The 13,309-nt window shown below is 33.1% G+C and overlaps 1 protein-coding gene across 2 annotated transcripts; it reads right to left on the minus strand.

Annotated features, from left to right (window-relative positions):
• Positions 1 to 323: 323 nt before the first annotated feature.
• LOC21396513 (protein argonaute 10) lies at positions 324 to 8,524 on the minus strand. 2 transcript variants are annotated; one of them, XM_010109421.2, is made up of 22 exons: positions 8,279 to 8,524; positions 6,475 to 7,094; positions 6,011 to 6,219; positions 5,649 to 5,798; positions 5,413 to 5,546; positions 5,205 to 5,314; positions 5,010 to 5,116; positions 4,596 to 4,734; positions 4,369 to 4,485; positions 4,025 to 4,132; positions 3,864 to 3,935; positions 3,582 to 3,704; positions 3,302 to 3,461; positions 3,062 to 3,183; positions 2,837 to 2,974; positions 2,611 to 2,753; positions 2,440 to 2,502; positions 2,098 to 2,161; positions 1,893 to 2,028; positions 1,703 to 1,776; positions 1,432 to 1,558; positions 324 to 994 (listed from the first exon to the last, which is right to left on the minus strand). In XM_010109421.2, exons 2-22 carry the CDS (start codon positions 6,994 to 6,996, stop codon positions 813 to 815), a joined length of 3,000 nt encoding a protein of 999 aa, XP_010107723.1. In that variant the 5' UTR covers positions 6,997 to 7,094; positions 8,279 to 8,524; the 3' UTR covers positions 324 to 812. The 2 variants fall into 2 exon arrangements, with proteins under 2 accessions (XP_010107723.1, XP_024028827.1); XM_024173059.1 differs by having other exon boundaries at positions 6,475 to 7,097.
• Positions 8,525 to 13,309: the final 4,785 nt, after the last annotated feature.

Genomic DNA, 13,309 nt, shown 5'->3' on the forward strand with positions numbered 1-13,309 from the left:
GAGATCCTTGACCTCGTGTCAAAGAGTTCTAACTTATGCAAGTCTCGAACCCTGAATAAGTCATGAAGATGATTGACACGTCTTTGTTGGTAAGATCATACTGTCTACATACAAAAACAATGCTTCAACATTCAATTAACACTTTCATGTGTAATTGGCGTCCAATGTACCCTGTTTAGGCAGTCGGTCAAATTCGCTTTTCTTTCCTGAAAATTGAAGAATCTCCTTGTTGAAGCCGGAGAAAAAGAAATACCCTTGTTTCACAAAGAGACAACCTTGTATCCTTTGTGCATTTCACACACCGGGCAAACAAACAAACAAAATAGAACAGTAAAAACAAACCAACTTTGAAGAAAGCCAGATTTCTGAGCCAAAATTCCTACGCAAAAGATAATTCATTTCTAAAAACCTCTTTACAAAGCTACTTTGGACTTCCTACCCCAAAATGGGGTTTTCACTGCATTGTACAGAGACAAAGGAAAACCTGTCTTCACTATGCTGACTAGTCTACTTCCCAAAGTTTTTGGTCAGAGCATCTAACGTACCCTATCCTGCCACAACACTAACATGTTAAAACTAAACATGGGGAAGGACTTTTTTTTTTCTCAATTTCCTTTTCACTTTTTCTTTCTTTTTGGCCCTTTGGTTTGTGTTCATTTTTTAACTTTCTTCTGGGACATTGGGAAAGAAGGTAACTAAAACAGCAACCATGCATAATGATGATACATACACTTATACAACACAAGGAATTTCAACACATATCATGATTGCTGTCCAACCCATTAACCCTCTTTCCTTCCTTCCTTTTCCTTCTAGCAATAGAACATTACTCTCTTCACATTTTCCTTCAAGGCTGGCAACGGCCGAACCCCAAGCTCTCCTGTGGTCCGAGTGCCCTTGGATGCATGACCGTTCGAGTTGTTTTCCTGCATCTCCGGTTCCATGTAGAATCGTGCTCGGAAGGCCGCCAAATGTGCATAGTACGCTGGAGGAACTACATTAGAGCAAAAAGTTCGGTCATTTATAGTTTGCTTGTAAAAAGCATTTCATCTGAGGACTGTGGAAAAATAATTGTTGTTTTCTAAGTTCTGCTCTTTTTGCATAGTTTTTTATGTTCCGAGAACTATTCATCAGATTGAACAAAAAAAATCACATAAAAATAAAGCATTTGCAATACTTGATCATAAACATGACTAATGACTTCATTGACCCTTTTAGCAACCAAGTTTTAATGAAGCTTCAACGAAGCTAAAAACAACCATATATCCTCCTGAAAACCTCACCAGTAACTTCTAGATATTCTTAAAAGGTTTTCTCAAAAGGCTGAAGATTTTTTGAAGTTACAATGTAGACATTTTTAACTCTTTAAAAAAGGGAACACAATATTGCATATCTATCAAATATATTAGAAGAGAAAGAACAACGGCTTACCAACAGAAACGGACCGAGTGCACCTCGCGTAGGTATAACACAGATTATTTGTTAATGACTGGATTGCATCGGCAGTAAAATTATTCTCGTCCCAGAGAACATGATAATGAGCTGGTCGACTTGTCCCCTGCCATCAAAGGAAAACAAATTTTTTACTTAATGAGTTAGAAAAAAATTTTCCAAGCAAAATGTCTAGAAGTATACATATACATTATATTATTGTTGTTGTTGTTGTTGTTTTATGTTCATTTAAAGGAAGTAAAATCCCAACCTGAATACCAGCATGGCTGCAGAGGTAAAAATCAAATTCTGTTGGATGGCAGATCTTAGAGTCAACAACAGTGCCTGAAAAGCAAATGAAAACCACATTAGGTAAAAATAAACAGCTCAAAATAATCTTTCTTTCCATGCATCTGTAGAAAAATATAGCATGAATTTTTTAGTTACTTTTCAATTTTTACCAGGTAATATATTCCCACTCTTGTCTGTGCTGCTCCTATCTCTGTGATTATTAGCAAACAATCGGGTATGGTGTCGTTTTTGCACGACTATAAACGTGACCGGCGGTTGGTAGTTCGGTTCCAAAGAAGCACAAGCCTGCACAGAAATAACTGTCAAGTCACTATTTTGTTTTTTTTTCCTGGAAAAATAATTCACAAAGCTCACCTTCCTAATTGCATCCAGCTCATAAAGTAGGACTTGATAGAACTGCCCTTCACTTACACCATCCCTGTTCACAAGGAAACCATTTATTAAACTCAATTTAAGTGGATATCTCATCTTATAGATAAAAAAAAAATAAAAAAAATAAAAAAAATAAAAAAAAAATAAAAAAATAAAAAAAGTGACCATGATGATGTGGACCAACCAGAAAAAGATTAAAATGCCCAATAAACAATCAAGGTGGTTTATAATCACACGAATACTACTCATAATTTTTTTAATTATTGGAACATAGTGGCAAAATACTAGTACTCATACACTGTGTACGGAGGAAAAAGAATTCACCTGTAAAATATGATTCTTAGTGGCTTCTGTCCTGTTGCCTTCCTAAAGGAAACAAGAAGATCCCTGCATAATAGAGAATATAATTATAACTTTAGAATTCTAGAGCAAAATAGGGAAGAAAAATATGAATCTAGATTACAAAAAAATCCAAGTATTTGAAGTTTCGTATACCTGATCATGCCACCGCTAACTGTTCCACGAACCGGGTCATGCCATGTTTTATAAAGATCCTGTATGAGTTCCTGTCTGTGAGCCTGTGCACAGACTAATCCGGCATACTTGGTCACTTCAGGCCAGTCCTGAGAAGCTACTACCTACAATAAGACCAAAATCTATTAGCAACAAAGGCTTCAATTATCACGACAAGAAGTTCCTTGAAAGAAGCTTAGAATCGTACAGCAGCTATGGAGGGGCTTGTGTCTTCGCCGTTCTCAGGATGGGTCACGTCTGCTCCAAAAATTATGGTGGGGACATCACTGACTAATGGAATTCTGCAGCTAATAGCGTCCAAAAGAACCGTGTTTCTACCACCCATCTGCGTATTACATAAGTTGATTATTCAGGGAAAAACAAGACTAGAATATAACCAATAGTGGAACGCAAGTTGTAATATTGATCAAACCTTGACATTTATCTTCAGGGACACGTTGGCTAGGTACTGCTTACTGATTTTGAAGACATGTTTGGTGAGACAGCACTGTGATATTAATCCAAGTTCCGTTTCACATATACGTTTGAGATCACCTAAAATTGGAGAATCAAGTTAGAGCAGAATCTTCAAAAAAGATATGCATTAACGTTACTAGAGATAATCAATATGCAAGCTCTCATCAGCACGGAAAAGACAGTATAAACAACGTACCATAAAGGGAGCCATTGTTGTCGGGTAAAATAGCTAATAGAAGCTCTAACTCGTTCCCCTTTGTCTTGTTCATGGATGCATGATAAACATGCTTCAGTGCTTTCTCTACTTGCTCAGGTCTAGCATTGTAGATTGGAATAACAGGCTCTGGATTGAATTCCTGCAAACAGCAGAAAATTAGACTTTCTTATTAAAAAAGCTCAAACACAGAAAACCCTTTGATCTTGTTGAAACAAGCAGAAACCGAGCTTCAGAATCAAAAAAGAAAAAAAAAGATTACCATGCCAGAGACTTGACACATTTGAGCAAGTTCACCGCAAAATCCACGAGCAACACTCTCCTGCACACTTCGCGAGAAGTTAATGCATGCCCACCGGCTTACCGTCATTCCATTAATCATTTTCTGTATTGGCATAAAGAGAAGGCATAGATCAGCAACTATGAAATACAAGCAATATAAAAATGAGACAGGTTTTGTTTCCTTGTTTTCTGAAGGATGAGTGTTACTTTTTGCATTAGTCAAAACGGAAGCCTGAGAGAGATAAACACACAATTAGGATACCTTGTTCATCATGTTCCATTGACCAACTTGGGGCAAACAGTTCTTTTCCTTCCCGGTTTCATGATATTTCAGCTGCAGAAAGTTGTATATCAAAATGGTGAATAATGATGGATAATATCCCTATAAAACACATTAAAACTGAAGGGGAAATACTGCAATACCCAGGGAGCAGGAAGAATTCGAGCCTCAACAGACGCTAGTTTTTCACTGATCCTCAAGCCAAACTCTTTCGCATACGGATCTTGGTCATAAGCATTATGTTGAACAGTCTGCTCAAAAGTTGGAAAAGGATCTTGATCATTATATTTTCACGAGAAAAGATCAAGCAGTTCTTAACATATGATGAGACCAAGGATACAGGTTATTTATAATAAGTTCATGAAGCTGAAGAACTAATGTCCTGAATTTCTAGTGTCCTGAATTCTTTATTTTGAAATTGGAAGGGCCAAGAAAAAGCTATTCAACATACTTTTTGTTATCTTATAGAGTAAAACATAAGAAATACCTGCAGGATATCATGTTCACGGTCCTTCGGTCTTTGGCACGTAACTTTAAGTAGAGCTGTAATTTGCTTCTCATTTAACCTTTTCGTATATCGTTGGCCCTCAACAATTTTGCAAGCCTGCAGACCAAAGCACACAAGTATCAAAAATGAATTTGTAGAGAGAAATGGGATTAAGACAATTGGTACTAAAGCATAGAAGAGACACCTCTCCTTAGTCCTTTACTTACCTCCATGGGTAAATAGTTTGCCTTCTTCTGATTTCCCACTTGAAGGCAAGGAAGATGACCATGTTGAATGGTGAAACCATACATCTCTTGGAAGTATTCAACAACTGATTTCATCGTTGAGTTCTCATCGACAGGAAACCTAAAAATAGATTATAATGAAATATCCAAAGAACGGAAAAAGCATACTAGAAAGAACCTGAACATTAGTCATATTTACTGCAACGAAAAGAAGAAAATCACTAGACATATATACATAGAGCAATTTTGGACTACTATAACTATTAAATCACCACTGATTCAAAGACTCCATATATTGAAAAAAATTACCGATTACAACAGTATTCTTCAACAAACAAATAAAAAAGAAATTTTTAAATAGCTCAAGGATAGGGACTAGATTTGTGAAAAGCTTACACTAGTTCTCTCGTAGGTTGAGATGTCAAGCCTGAAACACGGTACTTCCTACGAACATTGCCTCGGTGTGTAACCTCAACTTTCACTCCTCGAAGAGCCTTTTTAATCTAGTTTTGGTATCAAGGAAACAACGTATAAGTTAAAAACAAGAAAAGAGAAACAAGCCTAGAGCCAAATCCTCTGAAACAGGAGCACCTTAATGCGATCAGCATCGGATAATGGCCTTGATAACACATCTTTTGCAAGAAGTTGGGCAACAAACTCTAATACAGGGAGAGGCTCAATAAAAGCAGCAGAAGCCATATCTATAGAACAAAAAATATGAGAGATAAAATGTGAGAAATTATACAACTAATCATAATTAATTGTCATTAGAAATTTTAATCAAACCATATTCATTTACCAATATTCAGAGATAGGCCCATTTGCGTTGGCCGTATGCTCTGGTAAAATCCGCACCACGACTCCAACCCCTCGCCAAGCCGCTGCGGTGCCTTTACATCGGCTGAGAAGAAGGACCTCCCAATGGGACAATACCTTCATCAAGACAGGTTTTAGTGAGATAAATAACAATTCAATTCAGACAGTACTCATTCTTCACCTAAAAACATCAACACAAACAGCATAAAAACATCATACTTTTTGGTCGAGAGCTCTCTCAATACAATGTCAAGAACTTGGAGAGCTTCCTGGGGCGCATCGGCACGCTTACCAGCTAGAAACTGCCCCAAGTGATGCAAATTTGCGCGGGCCACAAACTTTAGCACCACTTTGTACCCTCTTTCTCTTCTGCAATTTTTTTTTTTTTTACATGTAAAAAAAATAGCCCAATAAGTAGCTCATCATGGTCCCAATTGCATGCTAAAAAAAAACAGGATAAAAAGAGCAATATTTTTTTTTTCTCTTTTGGCTGGTACTAGTAAAAGTATTAAAGTGTATTAGTAATTTTCCTCATGTAATGTAATTAATAAAGTGGAAAAGGAGATAAAGAATTTACATACTTGGGACCGTTAATTCCATCTTCATCATCAAGAAGCTTAATGGAGAACTCCTTCCATGCAAAGGGAAGCTCACCAGCTGTGTACAGACTTTTTCTGCCATCATAAGCAGGAAGTCTCATTCCCAAGTCAGACTCTTTGTACAGCTTCACAAGTTCTGCCACAATGGCCCTATTCACAGTCCTTGATGCCACTTCAGGAGTTATGGTAACCTGCAAAAACCAAAAATTTTTTACAGATCACTGATAGTGAAATGGCAGCCCAACAATAAGAACAAAATTGAAATCCAAAGTCTTCAAGTCTCTCTTCATAAATGAGACTAGAGGAAAAGGACAAAGTTAAAAAAAAATTAAAAAAAAACCCCTTGTGCACAATGAATGTCAGATAAATGGGCCCAATTCAATTTCAAGAAATAATAAGAAATAATTAAAAAAAAAAAGAAAAAAGAAAGAGAAAATAGAGCTTACATCATACTGGTTTAAGTCCTTGTCCGGTAACTCAGCAAAGAAGTGGTTGGCTTTGACAACAATCTTAGTTCCAACTTGACCAAATCCAGGCCTTTGAGCAAAGGTTAAAGATTTGCTTGAAGATGGAAAACCCACGTCCATTTCACAAGAACCAATGCCATTGCCATTTTCACTTAGGGGTTTAACAATAACATTGTTATTATTGTTATGAGCCACAGTTGTACAGTGTCTTGAACTGGGTCTCATACAACAAACATCGTTTTGGTCGGATTTCCGACCACCTCGTCCTCTTCTTCTTCCTCTGTTCTTGTTCGGAGGTGATGTCTGGTTCTGGGTCTTGCCGTTTTGAGGTTGTTGTTGTTCATGGCTTGGTGGGCCCTTCCCGTTTTGGGCAGTCTTGGGTTGTTGTTGTTGTTGTTGTTGTTGTTTGTTGTTGTTATTGTTGTTGTTCATGGAGGTTTGGAGGTGGGTTTTGATCACCAAGTGTTGCTCTGAACTCTCCTTCATTTGCCTTATTGGCATTTTCTTCTAATGGCAGAAAAAAAAGAATAAACAAAAGAAAAAAAAGGCCTTCTTTTGTTCTTCTTTAATCTTCTTCTTCAGAATGGAATTTTTTGATGCTGCTGAAAATCAAGAGGGCAAAGAAATTGCATGTCAAAACCAAGAATAAAAAAAACAAGAAAAAAAAGAAAAAGATGATAGATTTAGTGGGAAGTGAATAATGATGAGACTTGCGTTATAATCATGGTATTAGTAAGCTCAAACAAGGAATGAAAGCTGTACGGTTGGGTTTAAAGTCCTATCCTTAAAAAATAAAAATAAAATAAAAGAAAGAAAGAAAAAAAAAAGAACATTACTATTCCTTTGCAAGGATTGAACAACAAACTTGTTTGTCTCAAACAGAAAGAGACACTTTAGAGGAAAATATATATTTTTATATTTAACTGAAATATAAATGCAACAAGACTAGAGTTACAGTAGTATCTCTCTGACTCGATATTTGCAGGCACATTGAGTGAAGAATGCAAAGAATTGCAACAAACATCAATATATACATACATATATATATAATATTGTATATTTATAATTATTATCTGATATGTATTTCCTCAGTTTCCGGTTGAAATCTGAGATAGCCAACCAATGAAAAAACAAACAAACAGATAACAAATAATATAAATAAATAAATAAATAAAAAGAAACTAGAGAGAAGAGAAGTAGCATAATACACATCAACTCAACAACTTGTGAAACCATAAATGCAAAGACAAAACAGACTAATACCAGAAACCGAAGCCTTGTTCAGATACTTCCATTAGAAGTCCAATGACTATGAATCGAGAAGAGAATAAAACATATAAATGAGTAAATTAAATATACTTAGAATAAATAAATAAATAGATTAATATTAGGAACCCAAGGAAATGGAAATACTCAGAAGATAAAAGTCTTGTCTTCAGCATTTCCCCAACTCAGAAAATTGAGAGGTGAATAAGCCCAAGCAGATAAAAACATAACAAAAGCTACAAACTTTTATTTTAAAAAAAAAGAAAAAGAATTGTGGAAGAAAAAAGGATTTTGAATCAATATATGCCTGTCACAGAAAGACAATAAAAACACCCAGAAAAGAACAAAAACCAAGAACATATTATCCAAGAGGAAGGAAGGAATAAACATTGAAAAGAGCAGTGAAGTCACTATCTATCTGAAGGGTACCCAAAAAACAAGAGAAAAAAAAAAAGAAATGCTTGTTATTACCAAAATGAAAAACAAAATGAAAAACAAAAACAGAAGAAAAACTCACTTGAGAAACTTTTAAAGCTTTGGCCTTTGAATGATGTGATGGTTAAGAAGAAGTACTTGAAAGAGTTTGTATGTTATTGGGTGCCAAAGAACGTGAATAAAGAAGGAGATTATATAAAAGCGAAGAGGAGAAGATCAAAAGACGCAAAAGGAAAGATTGGTTCTTGAAGAGGATTCTCAGATTCTAGAGAGAGAAAGAGGAAGTTTTAAGGAGAGAGAGAGTTATAGGAAGAGGAAGAGGGTGATGATGATGATGATGAATCTTTATACACGCATGCAAAACGCTTTTGGTGTTTTCTTTATCACGTGTAAAAGGCTTGTGAGGCCCTCCCTTTGGCTTTTAAAAATGGCCTTCATTCAGTTCAGTCTCTCTCTCTCTCTCTCTCTCTCTCTCTTACTTTGGTTACTCTCTTTCTCTCTCTAAAACTCTTCTAATTATAAAAGGAAAAAAACCCATTTCTTTTGTTTCGTTTCTGGACTGATCGCGCAGCCTCGGGGACGTACCATGACTCATTTATTATAAAAAGAAAAAATCCAAAACCAAGCACAGAGATAGAGAGAGAGAGAGATAGAGAGAGAGAGAGATAGAGAGATAGAGAGATGGAGAGAGAAAATTAGAAAAGATAATTGGTCTGTATGAGTCCAAAAGAGCTACTGAGTATTACAAAAGCAATCATACACAGAAGAAGAATAATTCGAACTTGCAGTCCTCTATCCTGCAGACTTCTCCATTTGTGCTCTTCTCTTCTCTCTCTCCCTACTCCCTATGTTAGTGTCTACATAAATCTATGTATACATATATTTATATTTATATATTATATTATATGTACCACTACCACCAAGTCTTGTAACAGTCGTTTCCATGGAGATAATAATTTTTTGGAAGATAATTTGTAATTTATTACAATTTTTTTATAAAAAATACACATAAATTAAAAATAATTTTAAATTTATAAATTGAACATTCACTTAAATTATATTCTTTATTTTAATTAAATATAAATTATTTTAATATTTTTTAGTTTAAAGTATAAATATTTTTTTTAAGTTTTATTTTATTTCAAAATAAAATAATAAAAAAAATCTATCTATATTTAGAGTAATTTTAATTATACTAATTATTTCATTTTTTAGTTAAAATAAATAATAATTTAGTTAGAATTTAATTTTTCTCCACTCTAATTATTAACTAAATAATTAGTTATTTTAAATAATATATTTCACATTAGTTAAATATAGCAAGTAAGAAGTAACTAACTATTTAATTTTTGTATTATTTTATTGTTACAAATCATAATAAATGTAAATATTCTTTTAAAATTCAATGAAGTTATTTAAATTTTTAAACTCAATAAATATTAAAATAATCTATACTTAGTTAAAATATTGAGGTCTCGTTCACTTCGCAGATTCGAGTTTTCAATTCGAGCTGAGATGTGACATTTTCTGAGAGCTTTTCACTGTAGCAGAAAAAGTTAGATGTGACATTTTCTGAGAGCTTTTTACTGTAGAAATCTAGAACTGAAAATTCGAATCGGTGAAATGAACGAGACCTGAGTATAGTTGGAGTATCACTCAAAAATTACTAACTAAAATAACTTTCTAGCTATTTTAGTTAAAATTTAGAGAACTTCCTTGGAGATGTTCTTATCTAGTGGAAAATGTTTTAGTCAAAATAGCCAACCATTTAGCTAATAGTTAGAGTGGAGCAAAGTTAAAAAAAAAAGGCTAAATCTTTAGCTATTTTAGTTAAAAATTCGTTCATTTCACCGATTCAAGTTTTGTTACAATAAAAAGCTCTTAAAAATAGTCAAATTTAACTTTTTTACTGTAGTAAAAAGCTCTCACATAAAGTCATATCTCAATTCGAATCAACAAACTAAACGGGCTCAAAATGACTAGTATGGTTGGAGTTGCTCTTAGAGCATCTTCAAGTGAGTCACTCCAACCATACTATCTATTTTAGCTAAACATATATTATTTTAAGGTTTTTTTTAGTTTGAAATATAAATAACTTCTTTTAACTTTTATTTTATGTCAAAATAAAGAGTAAAATAATAAAAAGAACAAATAGCTAGTCATTTCTTGATAGTTATATTCAGTTAATGGAAAATATTTTAGTCAAAATAATTAGCTATTTAACTACTAGTTGGAGTGGAGAAAATCTAAAAATAATAATAAATAAATTATTAACTATTTTGGCTAAAAACATAAATTGCTAGTATGATTAGAGTTGTTCTTAATACTTTCACTGCTCACTTTCTTTGCCTTTGATTTGCTTTTATTTTTAATAAAAAAATTTTATTTTGTATATTTTTTAATGTGAATTTAAACATATCTGACCGTTGAAAGTGATTCACTTTTGATAAGAATCCCTATTGTAAATTGACCTTACTCTTATAATTATATACTTTACTCCCATCATTTTTGGGATTTGATACAATCAAACTCCTATAAAATTATAAATTATATAAATTTATAAAAAAAAAAAGATAAAGAATTTTACATAAGACCGTGTAAATATCTTATCGACTATGTGTCCTATTTTACATCGTTGAATTTGTATAAGTATGTTTTGGTAGTTTTGTATATTTTTGTGTTGACATGATTTTAAGAAGCTTATTGTGAAAAGCTCTAAGATATACCATGGATTTTTTTTTTCTTAATGTACCATGGATTTTTTTTTTAATGTACCATGGATTTTTGAATGTTCTCAATATTATACCATAAATTTTCTCTTGGTTAAATGTTAATGTTTACCATACTAAGTGTGAATCTATAGACTGGTGAATAAAGTTTAGGATAATTTATTTAAGCAGTACTATAGTGTCCGGTTAATTTATAGGTTTGAATTGAGAATTTAGTTAATTCGGATTAGTACCTTAAAGAGAAAAAAGAGGTATAGTTTGGATTTTCCAATCTTGTTATGATTCACAATTTAAACCCCTTTTAAATTTTCTTAATTTAACCTACATGCATATGCTATGGTAAAAAGCAAATTAATAAGTCCACTATTAAATTTTTTTTTTTGCTTGAAAATATTAATTTTTGTTTCAGAACTCAAATTATTGTTTTCAAACTATTCAAACACATTCATATCGTGCTCCTATAGTTTGTAACTTTTTTTTTAATAATTTCCTAATTTATAACTTTATATTTATAATTTGTCTGTTTATCCAGTTGAAACTAACCTACAAACTAAATAAAGCCTAATGAGAGTGCAATTGTTGAGGACATTCAAAGTGCACTCACTAAAGTCACCATCCACATTTTTATATTCTCTACATGGGAGTGTAGGATAGGGCATGATATCACGTCATGGGCCCCACCAATTCCAGGTGTCTGATCCTGGATGATACAGCTGATGAATGGCCAAGATTTTGACAGCTCATGGCCTTTTCTTTTTTTTGTATCTTATGTAGTGTCGAATGAGAGTGTGTATGTGTGGACTGAGGGACAGAGTGCAAATGGGACTGAGGAAGGTAGTGATTATCTATGATGACATCCTGGACTTGTTAGGGCGTAGTGGGTCCCATTACAGTACATCATCACGGTGGGAAATCAACTACGTTTTGATGGATGCTCACTCATTATATTTTGGATGGTTGTGATTGGTGGTCTGGCTTTCGACATTATTACTTCTTGACCTGAGAGATATTTACGGTTCGTTATTTAAATTAAAATATAATTTTATGTGAAAATTTTTTATTATAATAAAATTTAAAATTTAAATTAAAATTAGTAAAATAAATGAAGTGTTAAAAAGAAGTCTTTGAGATGTTCTAGTGTTGTTGTTCATGTATTAGTTATGTTGTTGAACTACTAACTTATTAAACCCCCGTTTAGTTTATTTTTAAAAAATTTTATTGGTTTAAATTTTTTAATTTAAATAGAAAAATTTAAACTGTGTAGTTTAAATTGAAAGTTGGATGTGTAGTTAAAATTTTAATTTAAACAGTGCATAAAATTTAAATTTGTGTTTAGTATGTGTGAAAAACATAGAGAATTGACACTTTTTACTGTTTAAAAATAGTTTGAACGGTTGAACTTGAGAAGAGAGCTAAAAGTTTAGGCTGAGCCGTTTAATTTAATTCAAACGGAGAATATAATTCAAATTGCATGTTTACAAAATGTCAATTCAAAATGTACTCACTGTTCAAACTAAATTGAACTAAACTAAACCATTAAAACAAACAGGGCTAAACTTTCCTTCTTTCTTTGCATGAATTTATTTATGAAAATCAGAAATGCAGGACTGAATCGAAGAGTTTTTAAACCAGTTCCTTTTGTTTTCATCCCCAATTCACAAAATGTAACCTAGAGGGGGTGAAACTTTATACTCTTTGGCTAAAATTAAACGGCAACATCATAAACTATTTGATGTTGTCAAAGTATTGTAAAACGAGAATAGAGGTAGCAGTTTAATGGCATTGGATTTACTTCATAGCTAGCGGGTTTGGTTGATTGGAGGTTCTGAGTTCTTTTGAGGCTATTTTCAAGCTACCGGTTTAATTAATTTTCATTAGTTTTATATAAAATGGGACTAATGAATTTGATCACACTCGATCAGAGAATAATTACGACTTTGTCATCGTCCCTAAAAAAAAAAAAAACATGAAGAGCGGGAGAAATATATAAAGGAAAATTATAACTATCCCAAGAAGGAATATTTTTATTGTTAAATATATTTTATTATTATTAATTATTTTTGTATGTAGTTCATGATACCCACACCCAATGACATGAGATGTGCACACCATTCTTGTGATACGTAAGAAAAAGAAGAAGAGGGGAAAAAACCAATACATGAAGTCAAAGAACATAAAAAGGAGGAGGACCACCGGAGCTTATATATATATATATATATATATATATATACATGATACCCCAATGACATGAGATGTGCACACCATTCTTGTGATACGTAAGAAAAAGAAGAAGAGGGGAAAAAACCAATACATGAAGTCAAAGAACATAAAAAGGAGGAGGACCACCGGAGCTTATATATATATATATATATATATATATATGC

The sequence above is a fragment of the Morus notabilis genome, unplaced genomic scaffold (genome assembly GCF_000414095.1).
Source record: "Morus notabilis unplaced genomic scaffold, ASM41409v2 Scaffold1383, whole genome shotgun sequence".
NCBI classification, from domain to species: Eukaryota; Viridiplantae; Streptophyta; class Magnoliopsida; order Rosales; family Moraceae; genus Morus; species Morus notabilis.

Bases quoted from the DNA above. Each gene is read 5' to 3' on its own strand.
- LOC21396513 (XM_010109421.2), bottom strand. From the start codon at position 6,996: ATGCCAATAAGGCAAATGAAGGAGAGTTCAGAGCAACACTTGGTGATC. The intron at 5,315-5,412 runs GTAAATGAATAT...TTTGTTCTATAG, and splicing joins GGGCCTATCTCTGAATATTG to ATATGGCTTCTGCTGCTTTT. The intron at 4,133-4,368 runs GTATTTCTTATG...ACTTTTGAGCAG, and splicing joins GTGAACATGATATCCTGCAG to ACTGTTCAACATAATGCTTA.